The following is a 15,759-nucleotide window of genomic DNA, read 5'->3' on the forward strand; positions in this document are numbered from 1 at the left end:
CCTCAGCTTTTCGCGGCACAGGTGCAGAAGCAAGTTATTGGAGCGTCTGTCTGAGTTTGTTTGCAAAAATTCTCCGCCAACTCCGGCAATTTAAGAGAGGCCACGTGACACCACACCCCCTAAAATTTTGCCCGTGTGCCTGTCACGCGATGGGTACGCAGCGGAGGCCACGGTAGTTGTTGTGAAACTGCCATTATGGCACATCTGGTTCTAGATGTTCGCTGGCTGGAGGTTGTCTGTTTATAATCAACCGTTTTTTTATGGTTATTCGGCCTCGACACCTTATTTAATGCTCTGAGAGGACGTGTGTGTAAGACAGGGTTTAATAATTACACACATGGACATCTGATCAAGGCCGTAGGTTTGGTCTCAGCATTGGTAGGGACACTCCAGGGAGAGGTAATGAGGCATTGTTATTATTATGACCGCCGCGCGACAGCGTCATATAGGTTTAGTCGGAGTTTTTTTCATTTTTTTTTTTCTTTTTCTGTTTGCCGATTTTCTGTCAACGATTTCCGGGACACTGAAACACCAGGGTGCACGAAATTTGGTGGGCATGTAGCCTTACTAGATTAGCGTGGAAACACTGATTTTCGTTTTGATCCGTTGCACCCCCGTCGGACTGGACCCCTTTTAAAGAGGGTGGGGCGATTCAGTTTTCTGTGAATAAGTAGAAACCCGTAGGGCTTAGGAGGACCACATTTTTTTTGGATGTTGGTCTTAAGAGGCCACGTCAACCATTCCACTACCACTTATTTCATGTATAGCACCACCTAGTTACAAATAAAAAAGCAAAAATGGAGTGTTGTAAAACATTGTAATTGTAAGTTGATAAGGTCAGAACTGCACGAAATTGGAGGTGTGGGATCATTATGACACCTTCTGACTGCACGTTAAGTTTCGTGGAATTCCGTTCACGGGGGGGGCATGCAATAAATTGATTTATATGATTATACACCAACTGGCCTGTAGGTGGTGCGACACAGTTTTCTTCGAATATCCCGAGAACCGTAGGGCCTTGGAGCAGGTAAGGCCAAAGCTGGGAATAGGTACAATTCGCGTGGGCGAGAGTCGCCATTTCGCTTCCCCCGAATCAGGCACAATTCGCTTCACGCGAATCAGACACAATTCGAGTGGGCGATACTTGCCACTTTGTGAATGAAGCGCACTTCACTTGTGTAAACTACCTTGTGGGTGTTGAATTGGTATTTTTTTTTGTTCAGCCACTTAACATTTTATAGTGTATTCATATCTATATCTACTTATTTGAAATTGTTGTCCTTATTCATTGTATTTATGTCATATCATGCCTCTTACCTCATATTCATTGTACTTAAATATCATATCATGACTCTTACCTCATTGTACTTATATATCTTATCATGTCTCTAACCTCATTCATAACCTCTATTGCTACCTTCACCTGTACCTGTATCATATCTGCACTAATGACCAACTATTGCTGCCAATGTTACTACTGCTCATACCCCATATATCTTGCGCTGTCATATCATACTGAATACAAATGCTATACAATACATTATCTGTAAGGTTGTGAGTGTGCAGTGGTAATGTAAGTTGATATTGATATATGTTTTTATTTAGTCACGCACAGTAACAACAAACAAGTTCAACACAAATAGGCTAACTATACATTCAAAGTGACTGAAAAGGCACAAGCTGAAGCATAATGCTTGTATTTAAGCCTGTCCTGTTTGACCAATTTAAGCTACCCATCAACATATGCATTTTTTTTTTTTTTTTACAAGTAATACATGTAATGCAAATAAAAAAACAAACAAAAGAATTGCCTCCAAAAAGTTAGTCACAAGAAGAGCAATGAAGCAAGATCCCAAATAAACAGCACAAAATCCTGCATACATTATGGACACTTGTAGCCCTCAAAAATGGCTTTAGCTACCATCCCTTTGAAAACAAAAAATGTCTTATACTTTCTTAAGATTATGTTAGCATCATTCCATAATGAAATTCCAACAACAGATATACATCTCCTTTTAATTTATTTTTTGGCATTTGGTACAGTAAATTTACAGACATCTCTGAGATTATATTTTGTCTCTTGAAATGAGAAAAACCTTTGTATGCTGACTGGGAGTTGGTTTGATTTAGCTCGATACATTATTTGCATTATTTTATAATATACCAGGGACCGTATTCACAAAGAATCTTAGGGCTAAAAGTAGCTCATAAGTGGCGAATTTAGGAGAAACTCCTAAAAATAATGGGCGTGTCAGTCTTAAATGTAGGACTCCTAATTTTTTTTACTAAGAGCAATTCACAAAATATTTTATCCCTAAAAGTAGCACGTAAGTCTAGGACAGCTTAAAACTCCTCATGAGGACTCCTAAATCACTAAGACCTATTCACAAAAAATCGTAAGATGGCTGCAGCCGACTTGGAATTGACAAAAGACATTGCTTAAACCGTGAAGGTATTAATATTGTCGTAGAATTAGTGCGGGATGCAATGACGCCTTTAAACAACGATGTGTCCCGAAGTGAAATGTTTGGAAACATAAAGATAGCCTATTTGGCTTCGCGGAGAACGCAAATGACGACACTGGGAATCATCAGTCAGCCGTTTAATTCATCAAACTATCAACGCACTGTAGACCCCACATCATCCAACAGTTTATCCAGTTGCTTTTGGACAATCGCCTATTACACAATATCAAAGTAAATTCCATGGCGATCGCAGGAATGTCCAGTGACGGGACACACATTACAATAATTCGTCCACCGTGGCCTGGATGTACCGATGACTCGTGCATTTCAACGGAGAGCGGTCGCAGGTTTTTGAGAACTTACCAGCTGGATGCCACTGGGGTGACAGTGGCTATTGGTCCTGGGACCAGTAGGCTTTCGCCTAGGCTACGGTTCACGTTCGTTTTGCTTTGATCAATTAAGATTGGAGGGCTTGAAGGGCCGTATGTGCTGATATTTGAAGTGGTCAAGGGCTGGAAATATAATAGCCTAACAGTTTGCTGGGTGCTTTAATTATTACTGCCTTGATTACATGCAATTGCCATATTATATATTGATCGCTTTCTAATTATCTTATCGTGCAAAGTGTCATTCCCGTTGGATGCACAAACTTGTCATCATGCGTGTGCATTCTGCTAACTGCACTGTCCATAACTATTTAATATGACTTAATTTGAAGCCTAGGTTATTCTCTTATTTTCAGTTGATATAGTGGGATTGTTAGAGGGACGTCACGAATGAGTTTTTAATGCAAGAGCCTGTCAACAACCAATCACCGTCCTCACCCCTTCTAAACTCGTGCATGAGAATCAACGTCATCCATAGCAACAGAGTTTTTATCTTAAGCTTAGGAGTTGGTATTATCCTTAGTATGAGTAGGTCTCAGAGCCGTTGTGAATCACTTTTAAGAAATTACTCCTACGTAAAAGGTTTTAGCGCGAGTTAGGAGCACTCCTAGTGGTAAGATAAAAGGCTTTGTGAATACGGCCCCAGATCATTACATTTCATAACAAATGATTTCATAAACAATGGGTTAGTGGGTGCATAATAATCAACCTTATTTATTATCCTTATGGCTCGTTTTTGTAAAATAATGATTTCATTGAGAGTTGTTTTATATGTCAATCCCCAGACTTCCACACAATATGATATGTAGGGAAGTATAAGTGAACAGTAAATAATATGTAAGGCCTTATAGTTTAACATGCTTCTTGATTTGCACAAAATTGCTATCGTCTTAGAGATCTTTCCTTTGATATAATAAACATGTGGTTTCCATGTTAATTTATGGTCAATGACCACTCCTAGAAATGTTATCTCGGTCACTCGTTCAGCATCACTTATTTTTTATTGAATGTCCTTACCTATTCCCTTTTCGATTTCCAAAGACCATGAATTATTTTTTTATTTTTCTATTGAGTGACAATCTATTAACATCAAACCAGGTTTTGAGGATTTCTAAATCTCTTTCAATAGAAGTTGAAGAAGAGTTGCTGTAAATTATTACCCGAACAGTAGGCTACATGTTTGTATCAGTTGGATTCGTAGAACGTAATAAATTACATTGCTTGACCGTGTGGCTATTTGTCTCTGTTTTGTTATTGTTGTTGTTACCGACCACGAGAATGAGTAAGATCTTTAATAAAAGTCTCAACAACGTTTATAGGTTAGCTGTAGCTATTTGTTTTGTCTTTGAATGAGTTGTCGTCTCTATTGATCGCGTCCTAAGTGAAGCGCGCTTCATTCACAAAGTGGCGATTCTCGCCCACTCGAATTGTGCCTGATTCGCGTGAAGCGAAATGGCGACTCTCGCACAGGCGAATTGTACCTGATCGCATACAAAACCTTAGCTCCTTGGAGGGCCAAATTGTTCTTGTATGTTTGTGTCAAGGGGCCATGTCAATCCGTACCATAACCAGTCATTACATGTATAGCGCCACCTAGTTAAAAATTAAAAAGCAAAAATGAGGTGTTTTAATCGAATATATGTCAAGGTGCTCGAAAAATTACCAAATTTGCCAGGGACATCAAGCCTGTAACCGTCCATCTTCGGTAGAGTTTTTGTCCATGGATGGAGTAAAATGGCTCTGTAGCGCCCCCTAGAACATTGCAAAAACCCCTGCGCATTGGGGTTATTTTGGCGTAGCTTGACGGAATTCGTTACACGTCTTCATCATGCTTGGACGCACCAAAAAGTCTCTCGACGCCATGGTGGCAGGTCCACAGGAAGTCGGCCATTTTGAGTGGAAAATGCGTTTTGACGGCGTTTGCACACCTCGCATCTGATCGAACTCCTCCGACAGCTTTAATGGTAACGCCTTGAAATGTGTTCCGGCTACTCTTCAGCCATGGGCGACTAAAAGTTATATTGGATTTTCTCATTAGTCGGAAGGTGTGGGCGTGGCAGACCCTCAAACTTTGCCAACTTGTTAGTACTTGCCACAAAACACAAAGTCTCTTATAACTGTTGCGTACATTGTTTGATCCAGAGACAATGTCTTAGGGTGGACCCTGGATCCGGCCCGAACGCGTACATATGCCTGACTGATATCACCTATAGCGCCACCTGTTGGTGGCTGGATACTTCACTTTGTTTCCACACCTCGCATGTGATTGAACTCCTCCTACAGATTTAATGGTAATGCCTTCAAACGTGGTCAGGTTACTCTTCAGCAATGGGGAATTAAAAGTTATGAGAGTCTTTCACAGACCCTCAAACTATGCACTCTTCACAACTCCAGTCACTTATAACTTATGCATATATTGTCGAAAGTGCACGAAATTGAAAGTGGTGGATCATTATGAGACCCTCTGAATGCATGCCAAGTTTCGTGCAATTTTGTCCATGGGGGGGCATACAATATTTTTTTTATGTGACTGTACACAACTGGCCTGTAGGTGGGCTGACACAGTTTTCTACGAATATCCCGAGAACTGTAGGGCTTAGGAGGGCCACATGTTTTTTGTATGTTTGTCTAAAGGGGCCATGTCAACCCATCCCATAACCACTCATTTTATGTATAGCGCCACCTACTTAAAAATGAAAACGCAAACATGAGGTGATGTAATTGCAGGTATCTCTGGCTGACATGGTCAAAACTGCACCATAATGCATGGTCAAAACTGCAACAAATACACACACATACACAGTAGACATTCGTATGCACACATACACACACAGTAGACATATATACGCATGCACAAATAATTCCTTTAATACATAAAAATTAAACACGCACCAATTTACACACACAAAACACATAAAAACACACAAACACACTGACAACCATGACTCATTCTGTGCCAAAACATACTGAACAGTTCGGCGGTCATATTTTGTAACGCTTTGCGTTACGTCTAGTTCTATTTAAATCTGCTTGCTGAGGCATACTGTCTTGCTGAGGCATACCACCTGTTTTTGTACTGATAATCATACATAGCCTACCGTTCTTCTTTCAAGGACACTTCTGTTACTTCTGTAGCGAAATGAAACCGACATTCCAACATTCTTTGTCTGCTCATTAAACATGTTTCTTTCTGTACTCATATAAAAGCTAGCTAGGCCCAGGTCATCTTTTGGAGTTTGTTCATGATATTTGGTTGTGACAATCTCCCTCTTTTGCAAAAGATAAAGCGCTGGAATTCTGATTGCTGGTCTCTGTCTCTAATTAATATTAACGTCTTACTATAACATACACACACACACCAACCTTACTCTCTGGGTGGTGAAAAACCTTTGGATGTCTCTTTTCTTTTTTGGTGGCATTTTTCTATCTGCAAAGCACAAGTGTCAAAAATATAAATGCTGAGACCAAACAAAATATTATTATTAGGCTTTATTATTTTGCAGGCGAAATTAGACGCTTACCGTGTCAGACTACTTCCAGCTCTCTTTCTACAAGTCGCGATTCAAGTGTTTCTGACTCCACTTCAGCCAACGAAATGACAGTATCTTGTCTCGAAGGCTCGAGGGCGAATTTGAAAACTTGGTAATTTATTGTTTACTCTTCTGGGCGACGAACATAGTATAGATAATAATATGAATGAGTTTTCAAATACATTGTGCAAAGTTTTTTTTTTTCCAAACAGGCAATTCAAATTAACAAAATATTGATGGGGACATTGTGTCTATCCCAAACTTTGGTCGTGACAAGTCCCTATGGACCATATGCAAACCCTTGTATCTGATGTGGATGTTATTGCCAATACCAGTACTTGATTTGTCTGATTTCCTCTAAAATAAGATCGAGGGGGGGGGGGGGGGGGGGGGGGGGGGGAACGCAACACAGGGCATGCTAAAAAAACTATTAAGACATGTTTGATAGCGATTGCTGATCTTTATTGATGGCCATCGTCGGATGTTGCGCACTGTTTTCACCACTAGATGGCCCTGTGCGCCAAGTTAAGTAAGCAATTTAATTTCAACATGGGAGTTTTTCCACTGACATGAACCTCATTGGTCAAACAAACGTTTTGTAAAGCGTGCCCTAAAAACGTGCCCCAATGCTGCTGTAACAGGGTCCATTGTATTTGTGCCGACGCTACTGGAGGCTGGATTCATCACGTAACAGCAAATATCACATAACATCCAAATCCCCCCAACTTGCCATACGCCCTCTGCTGCCGAAATGCCATAGACTGACTTGCAATTTCATTGCCAAACCCTGTAAATACAGTTCAATTATTTTCCGGTAGATGACGCTGTAAGGTTGGTAATGCTGTCTCCTCTCAGTGAGTCTCAACAAGTTCCAACAAGCACCAGGGAGAAAGAGCTATAGGGCAAAGTAAATGGTATGGAGCGATTTCACAATTTGTCTTTGGGACAGAAGATAAGGTGTAAAGCACCTGGACCTCCCACCTGTTCGTCTGGTAGGCTATAACCTTGGCTACAACAGGAAGGTAAAGATTGCCACCAAATGGGAACTAGTATAGGTTAGCTGTAGCTATTTGTTTTGTCTTTGAATGAGTTGTCGTCTCTATTGATCGCGTCCTAAGTGAAGCGCGCTTCATTCACAAAGTGGCGATTCTCGCCCACTCGAATTGTGCCTGATTCGCGTGAAGCGAAATGGCGACTCTCGCACAGGCGAATTGTACCTGATCGCATACAAAACCTTAGCTCCTTGGAGGGCCAAATTGTTCTTGTATGTTTGTGTCAAGGGGCCATGTCAATCCGTACCATAACCAGTCATTACATGTATAGCGCCACCTAGTTAAAAATTAAAAAGCAAAAATGAGGTGTTTTAATCGAATATATGTCAAGGTGCTCGAAAAATTACCAAATTTGCCAGGGACATCAAGCCTGTAACCGTCCATCTTCGGTAGAGTTTTTGTCCATGGATGGAGTAAAATGGCTCTGTAGCGCCCCCTAGAACATTGCAAAAACCCCTGCGCATTGGGGTTATTTTGGCGTAGCTTGACGGAATTCGTTACACGTCTTCATCATGCTTGGACGCACCAAAAAGTCTCTCGACGCCATGGTGGCAGGTCCACAGGAAGTCGGCCATTTTGAGTGGAAAATGCGTTTTGACGGCGTTTGCACACCTCGCATCTGATCGAACTCCTCCGACAGCTTTAATGGTAACGCCTTGAAATGTGTTCCGGCTACTCTTCAGCCATGGGCGACTAAAAGTTATATTGGATTTTCTCATTAGTCGGAAGGTGTGGGCGTGGCAGACCCTCAAACTTTGCCAACTTGTTAGTACTTGCCACAAAACACAAAGTCTCTTATAACTGTTGCGTACATTGTTTGATCCAGAGACAATGTCTTAGGGTGGACCCTGGATCCGGCCCGAACGCGTACATATGCCTGACTGATATCACCTATAGCGCCACCTGTTGGTGGCTGGATACTTCACTTTGTTTCCACACCTCGCATGTGATTGAACTCCTCCTACAGATTTAATGGTAATGCCTTCAAACGTGGTCAGGTTACTCTTCAGCAATGGGGAATTAAAAGTTATGAGAGTCTTTCACAGACCCTCAAACTATGCACTCTTCACAACTCCAGTCACTTATAACTTATGCATATATTGTCGAAAGTGCACGAAATTGAAAGTGGTGGATCATTATGAGACCCTCTGAATGCATGCCAAGTTTCGTGCAATTTTGTCCATGGGGGGGCATACAATATTTTTTTTATGTGACTGTACACAACTGGCCTGTAGGTGGGCTGACACAGTTTTCTACGAATATCCCGAGAACTGTAGGGCTTAGGAGGGCCACATGTTTTTTGTATGTTTGTCTAAAGGGGCCATGTCAACCCATCCCATAACCACTCATTTTATGTATAGCGCCACCTACTTAAAAATGAAAACGCAAACATGAGGTGATGTAATTGCAGGTATCTCTGGCTGACATGGTCAAAACTGCACCATAATGCATGGTCAAAACTGCAACAAATACACACACATACACAGTAGACATTCGTATGCACACATACACACACAGTAGACATATATACGCATGCACAAATAATTCCTTTAATACATAAAAATTAAACACGCACCAATTTACACACACAAAACACATAAAAACACACAAACACACTGACAACCATGACTCATTCTGTGCCAAAACATACTGAACAGTTCGGCGGTCATATTTTGTAACGCTTTGCGTTACGTCTAGTTCTATTTAAATCTGCTTGCTGAGGCATACTGTCTTGCTGAGGCATACCACCTGTTTTTGTACTGATAATCATACATAGCCTACCGTTCTTCTTTCAAGGACACTTCTGTTACTTCTGTAGCGAAATGAAACCGACATTCCAACATTCTTTGTCTGCTCATTAAACATGTTTCTTTCTGTACTCATATAAAAGCTAGCTAGGCCCAGGTCATCTTTTGGAGTTTGTTCATGATATTTGGTTGTGACAATCTCCCTCTTTTGCAAAAGATAAAGCGCTGGAATTCTGATTGCTGGTCTCTGTCTCTAATTAATATTAACGTCTTACTATAACATACACACACACACCAACCTTACTCTCTGGGTGGTGAAAAACCTTTGGATGTCTCTTTTCTTTTTTGGTGGCATTTTTCTATCTGCAAAGCACAAGTGTCAAAAATATAAATGCTGAGACCAAACAAAATATTATTATTAGGCTTTATTATTTTGCAGGCGAAATTAGACGCTTACCGTGTCAGACTACTTCCAGCTCTCTTTCTACAAGTCGCGATTCAAGTGTTTCTGACTCCACTTCAGCCAACGAAATGACAGTATCTTGTCTCGAAGGCTCGAGGGCGAATTTGAAAACTTGGTAATTTATTGTTTACTCTTCTGGGCGACGAACATAGTATAGATAATAATATGAATGAGTTTTCAAATACATTGTGCAAAGTTTTTTTTTTTCCAAACAGGCAATTCAAATTAACAAAATATTGATGGGGACATTGTGTCTATCCCAAACTTTGGTCGTGACAAGTCCCTATGGACCATATGCAAACCCTTGTATCTGATGTGGATGTTATTGCCAATACCAGTACTTGATTTGTCTGATTTCCTCTAAAATAAGATCGAGGGGGGGGGGGGGGGGGGGGGGGGGGGGAACGCAACACAGGGCATGCTAAAAAAACTATTAAGACATGTTTGATAGCGATTGCTGATCTTTATTGATGGCCATCGTCGGATGTTGCGCACTGTTTTCACCACTAGATGGCCCTGTGCGCCAAGTTAAGTAAGCAATTTAATTTCAACATGGGAGTTTTTCCACTGACATGAACCTCATTGGTCAAACAAACGTTTTGTAAAGCGTGCCCTAAAAACGTGCCCCAATGCTGCTGTAACAGGGTCCATTGTATTTGTGCCGACGCTACTGGAGGCTGGATTCATCACGTAACAGCAAATATCACATAACATCCAAATCCCCCCAACTTGCCATACGCCCTCTGCTGCCGAAATGCCATAGACTGACTTGCAATTTCATTGCCAAACCCTGTAAATACAGTTCAATTATTTTCCGGTAGATGACGCTGTAAGGTTGGTAATGCTGTCTCCTCTCAGTGAGTCTCAACAAGTTCCAACAAGCACCAGGGAGAAAGAGCTATAGGGCAAAGTAAATGGTATGGAGCGATTTCACAATTTGTCTTTGGGACAGAAGATAAGGTGTAAAGCACCTGGACCTCCCACCTGTTCGTCTGGTAGGCTATAACCTTGGCTACAACAGGAAGGTAAAGATTGCCACCAAATGGGAACTAGTGTTGTTTCAAAAACAACGACAACTGTCTTCGGGTTAACGCTTGAATTCACATCAAAGAGTTCAGCGTATTTACTTTGAGCAGTGCAAAATGATCCTACTGATTAAAAATCAAAACATTAGCCAATGCCCGACTGCGGAACCATTGACTTATATCTACTTGCCGGTTGTGTGCGTGGGCGTTGGTTAGTCGACATTAGAACAGCATCATTTGACAGATTGTTTTGTTAAAGTACAGCGCGGGTAGTTAGACTGCGTGCAGACGTTCAAGCAGTAGGGGCGCGTGGCAGCGCTAGAGGGGTTGGGTGGTCGCGTCGCTGTTGGCTACCCAACACGCCGCATGCCACTTTCAGAAAGTGCTATGTAAGTGACACTTTTTATTGTACAACACCAAATGCAACCACTGTTTGGGCTGTGCAGTCTGGAAAATAGAATCAGAATCACGCCATATTATACCCTATACCTTTTGCAAGTGAAAACGCGCACACGCACACCTCTCTATTTCAAACACACACACACACACACACACACACACACACACACACACACACACACACACTCACAATAACACTCACAATAACTTTTACTCGGTAATAATTTGAAACATAATGCCATATAGGATAACAAACACACACGCACAAGTTTTAGACAGAACGCTTGCTATTGTTTTGAGTAACATGGTCGTTCGCTGTAACAGAGATAACACAGAGGGAGTGTGGGTGTGGGGGGGGGGGGGGGGGGGGGGGGGGCACAATTTGAAAGGGGGCATAGGGTTCTTCCCCAGGGGAAAAAAAGGACATTTGTAGTCAAAAATTGTGATGGGATTATTTTAAAACTTCACTAAATTGGTTTATGTAGCTCATTAGTCTCCCACTTTTTGTTAGGGCAAATATTGTATATTTACATTGAGATTTTCATGTCAATTATTTGTGCTGTTATGGTTATTGAAACTGCTGACACTTTTATTAAAAAAGAGCTTAATCTTGTCTGCTTCACCCAACAATGCATCAGTTCACATTAAAAGACTACATCCACAATGGAAATTAATTTAGATAACACAAGCCACAGATGAAAGGAATCTGCCAACATGGTCGTAGCTGCATTTTCACACATAGAATGTAGTGTGAATAGGGATGAGACGGTGCTGACAGAGCAGTGTCTGCTTTATTGCCACTAAAAGCTCATATTTTGACATCTAAAATGGAAATTTAGTGTTTTGCTAACTATAACCTGCGATGTGTGGCGGCAAAAAATAATCATCCATCCTGTCATAAGATTCACGCAGCTCTTCTTTACCAATATTAAAAAGGATGCTATGCTATCTATTACAAGTCTAGACTAGCAACCAGAAGGCTAAAAACCGGATTGAGGGATGGCTGATGTTTCTAACTTTAACTGGTACTAGCCAACTATCTAAAATAGCAAACTATGCCTGCATTACTCAAATGCAATCAAGTGTGTTTTTTTTATTGCATTTCATTTTCACATGGGTGAGAAATGGACAGTCGCTGTACTAACCACTTCAGCAACAAACCATTCAATCTACTCCTGCATTGCATTGCACACAGGTCATGCCAACTGTTTTCATTCTGCAACTTTTGGAAGAAACCAATATCTTCGGGAAGGGGAGTAGTGTGGAAGTATGTCCTATGGTGATAAGAATGCGCTTGACTCACAAAATAAAATTGTCACAACTCTAGGCCTCCATAAAATGAATAGTAATACAATTAAATAAAATATAAATAATATAGAATAAAAAAGATCTGGTAGGGCACGTGCCCCCCGACTTGAATGGGCATGACGCCACTGGGTCGCCCAGATGTCATATTAATTATTACACCCAGCCCTGACTGGAAGTTCGCAAATGAAGCGGCCGTTCGCCCAGCCTCTAGACGAGCGCAAAAGAAAGACTGTCTTTACAAAGCGCTAATTGGATGCTGGAACTGCGCTGACAGGGCACGGTAGATAGGTTTCAGAAAGCCCCGCGCTAGCGAGGGGGTTGGGGGGCAGTTGAATAGAACCCACGCTTCTTTCTAAACTCTCACTGCGCCAGAATAGGGAAGAGGAGGGTTAAGTGGGGGGTAAGGGGGGGAGAAAAAGTTGGGAGGGGACTGGGTTCTTCAATGCTAGCTTGATCTTGAATGCCACATCCAACACAGAAAAATTGCACAATTTATTGCCCCCCCCCCCCCCTCCCCGTCCCTTTTCTCCTTTTCTCTCGCTTCGTCCCTCTCAGCACGCTCCCTCTCTCTCTCTCGCTCTCTCTCTCTCTGATACACACACATACTCTCACTCTCTCTGTCTCTCTCTGTGTCTCTCTCTGACACACACATACACACACACACGCACCCACCGACAGAGGGAGGGGGACTTATTCATAGAGAGTTGAGAGTCGGTTGGATTTGTCCTGGGTTGAAAGATGTGTTCTATTATTCTCGCTTTTAAAAGGAGACAAAAATGTCGAAATACACTGTGTCGCGTCTACTGTAACAAAATAGAGTGTAACAAATCATACACAAAACCCCCTCCGAATGTGCGGCGCTGGCGTCCTCCTCGCAGATTTTACCTTCCGTTCCACTGATTAGTTTTAATGAAAGTAGAAAATTCGCCTCGGCCAGACAAAGCTCCATTCTCTGTCTATACGTGATGCTCTTACGCGGCTGTGAAAGACTTAGCAATAAAATGAATAGGATATCGAAGACTAGGGCGACGGGATGCATCTTGCCTACCCCCGGAGTCAGGCTGTCGGGGACTGAATCAACGGCACTGGGGGAAATCCAAGACTTTGTTCACCGGAGTCACACCTGAGTGTAGAGCTTACGTTGAGAGATTTCCGTGCTCGGTTTGCTTGTGGTTCAGACAATACACTCCCCCATCCCTAAGGGCTGAGGAGAGCTGTCTTTCAGGACCAGCAACCCAAACGGAACAGAGTAGCCTGAGAAGCCGTTATAACCCACTCAGCGACCGAGCTTCTTGTTGTAAAATGCTTTCAAAAGTTAGTAATTGTGTAGTGTTCACCGTTTTGTAACTGCTTTATTTTGTAAGGGTATGATAAGATGAAATAAGTTGATTCATGTGGTTTCTCAAAGAAATATAGGCAGGTTATTCATAAAGACAGACGGCCCTACTGTGCTAAAACACAACGAACGTCTTTTCTAATGGAAACGTTTTGTTTATAGAGGCCGTTTAACTTAGCAAAAAAACTGTTGTTATAACCATAACGAATGTCATCTTGCTGCGCCTGGCGCTGGATAAAAATAAGTCAGGCATGAAAAGTTGTTGCACCAAGGAGGAGATGAAGCGACTTCAAACACTGTTGGCTTGCGCTCACAACACTTTCACAATAGGCTTCTGATGACTCTCCTTGTCTCCGAACTCCCAAAGTCTCAAAGTTGCACAGCAGTTGCGCGCAGGATGCTGTTGTTTATTCAGTAGCAGGAGTGGCACGCGCCTGGCGTACGAGCTGCAACAGCATCGCAGCCCAAGGTGAATACAGCAGGCGCGAGGAGGCGTGGTCAGGTTGGGCGCGTGGGGGGCTGCCCGTGAGTTGAAAAAGCCCCGGGCGGCCCTTCTCCGGACTCAGAGCAATTCAAGGACCGCACAAGGCTTGGAGTCCACCGCACTGCCCATTTAACAACGGCCAAGAAGAGAGCATAAAGGCACACGTGAACGCCACGAGCTAGACGCACAGCCAACCGGGGTGATCCAAAAACGTACGCGTGTTTCATTCAACTCAGCTAGACTTCGCTTCGTTTGTCTTTTTTTCTTTCCGACTCGACATCTTAAATGGATATCACTGCCAAGATGGAAATCAGCATCGGACAGCAACAGTTCATCCCTCCGTCGTGCTTCTTTGCGGCAGCCGCACAGAGCCTCCAGCTAAGCCCGACTGACAGCCAGTGCAGCAGCAGCTCAGCCTCCAAGCAAGGGAAGAGGCACCGGTCATCCTCGCCCGAACTCCTGCGGTGCAAAAGGAGGCTCAACTTCGCCGGCTTTGGCTACAGTCTTCCCCCGCAGCAGCCGCACGCCGTGGCGAGGCGGAATGAAAGAGAGCGCAACCGGGTGAAACTTGTCAACAACGGCTTCGCCACGCTGCGGGAACACGTCCCCAACGGTGCGGCCAACAAGAAAATGAGCAAAGTGGAAACTCTGCGCTCGGCTGTGGAGTACATCCGCGCCCTACAGCACCTGCTGGATGAACATGATGCAGTAAGCGCCGCGTTTCAGTCGGGCGTCCTCTCGCCCACCATGTCCCAGAACTACTCCAACGACATGAACTCGATGGCAGGATCACCAGTGTCATCATACTCTTCAGACGAAGGCTCTTACCATCCCTTAAGTCCCGAGGAACAAGAACTTCTGGACTTCACCAATTGGTTCTGAGCGTCTCACAGGTTTGTTGTTGTTACTGTTATTAATAGCCTAGTGCAAGTCATCATATTCTTATGAGGAGTTATGGTATAATTAGCAGTGGCTGTGGGAGTATATTGCTTTTGTTGTTGTTTTATAGTTTGAAGTCTGATCAGACCCTTTCTTTTTTTCCATCACAGGATGATGTTGCTTTTTCATCCCCTCAACAAACGCTCGAGAAGGGTCCCGTAGATCCCCACGCTCTCTACGAACACAAAGCACTGCGTTTGCGCTTCGGACCTCAGAGTCCACGTCCTGCAATGGCCCTTCAACTGGCACTGACAGGTAGGCCCTATCGGGCCTCTATGCCAAGAGCCAAAGGACTTAAAGAGAAGACGATTCGTCCTGCTGTCGGGCGAAAAGAAGCGCCTACAGTGTTGGAACCCATCCTTCTAGCGCATCCTATGACAAAAAAATGCCCTCATTTAAAATGACTCTCCACGACAGGGTGGCCCACAAAAAACACTATTTAATTGTTCTCGAACTATGCTAAATCCAATCAAAGAACGTACAGCCCTCTTTGTATAGGAGTTTCACTGACACAATTCTAAAAATGCTTCCAGCTTTTGCGGATTTTATTATATGAAATTCTATTTGTATAAACGTTGTTTTGGAGATATATTAAGCTATTTTTGTATGTAAGAGATTTATAGA

General features: G+C 42.8%; 1 protein-coding gene across 1 annotated transcript; it reads left to right on the forward strand.

Moving 5' to 3' along the window:
- Positions 1-14,481: 14,481 nt before the first annotated feature.
- On the forward strand, positions 14,482-15,362 carry ascl1a (achaete-scute family bHLH transcription factor 1a; the record flags this gene model as incomplete). Its single annotated transcript, XM_080851464.1, has 2 exons — positions 14,482-15,089; positions 15,246-15,362. One exon carries the CDS (start codon positions 14,482-14,484, stop codon positions 15,076-15,078), a length of 597 nt encoding a protein of 198 aa, XP_080707590.1. The 3' UTR covers positions 15,079-15,089; positions 15,246-15,362.
- Between the last annotated feature and the right edge of the window lie 397 nt (positions 15,363-15,759).

This window comes from Sprattus sprattus (assembly GCF_963457725.1).
Source record: "Sprattus sprattus genome assembly, chromosome: 14".
Classification (NCBI taxonomy): domain Eukaryota; kingdom Metazoa; phylum Chordata; class Actinopteri; order Clupeiformes; family Clupeidae; genus Sprattus; species Sprattus sprattus.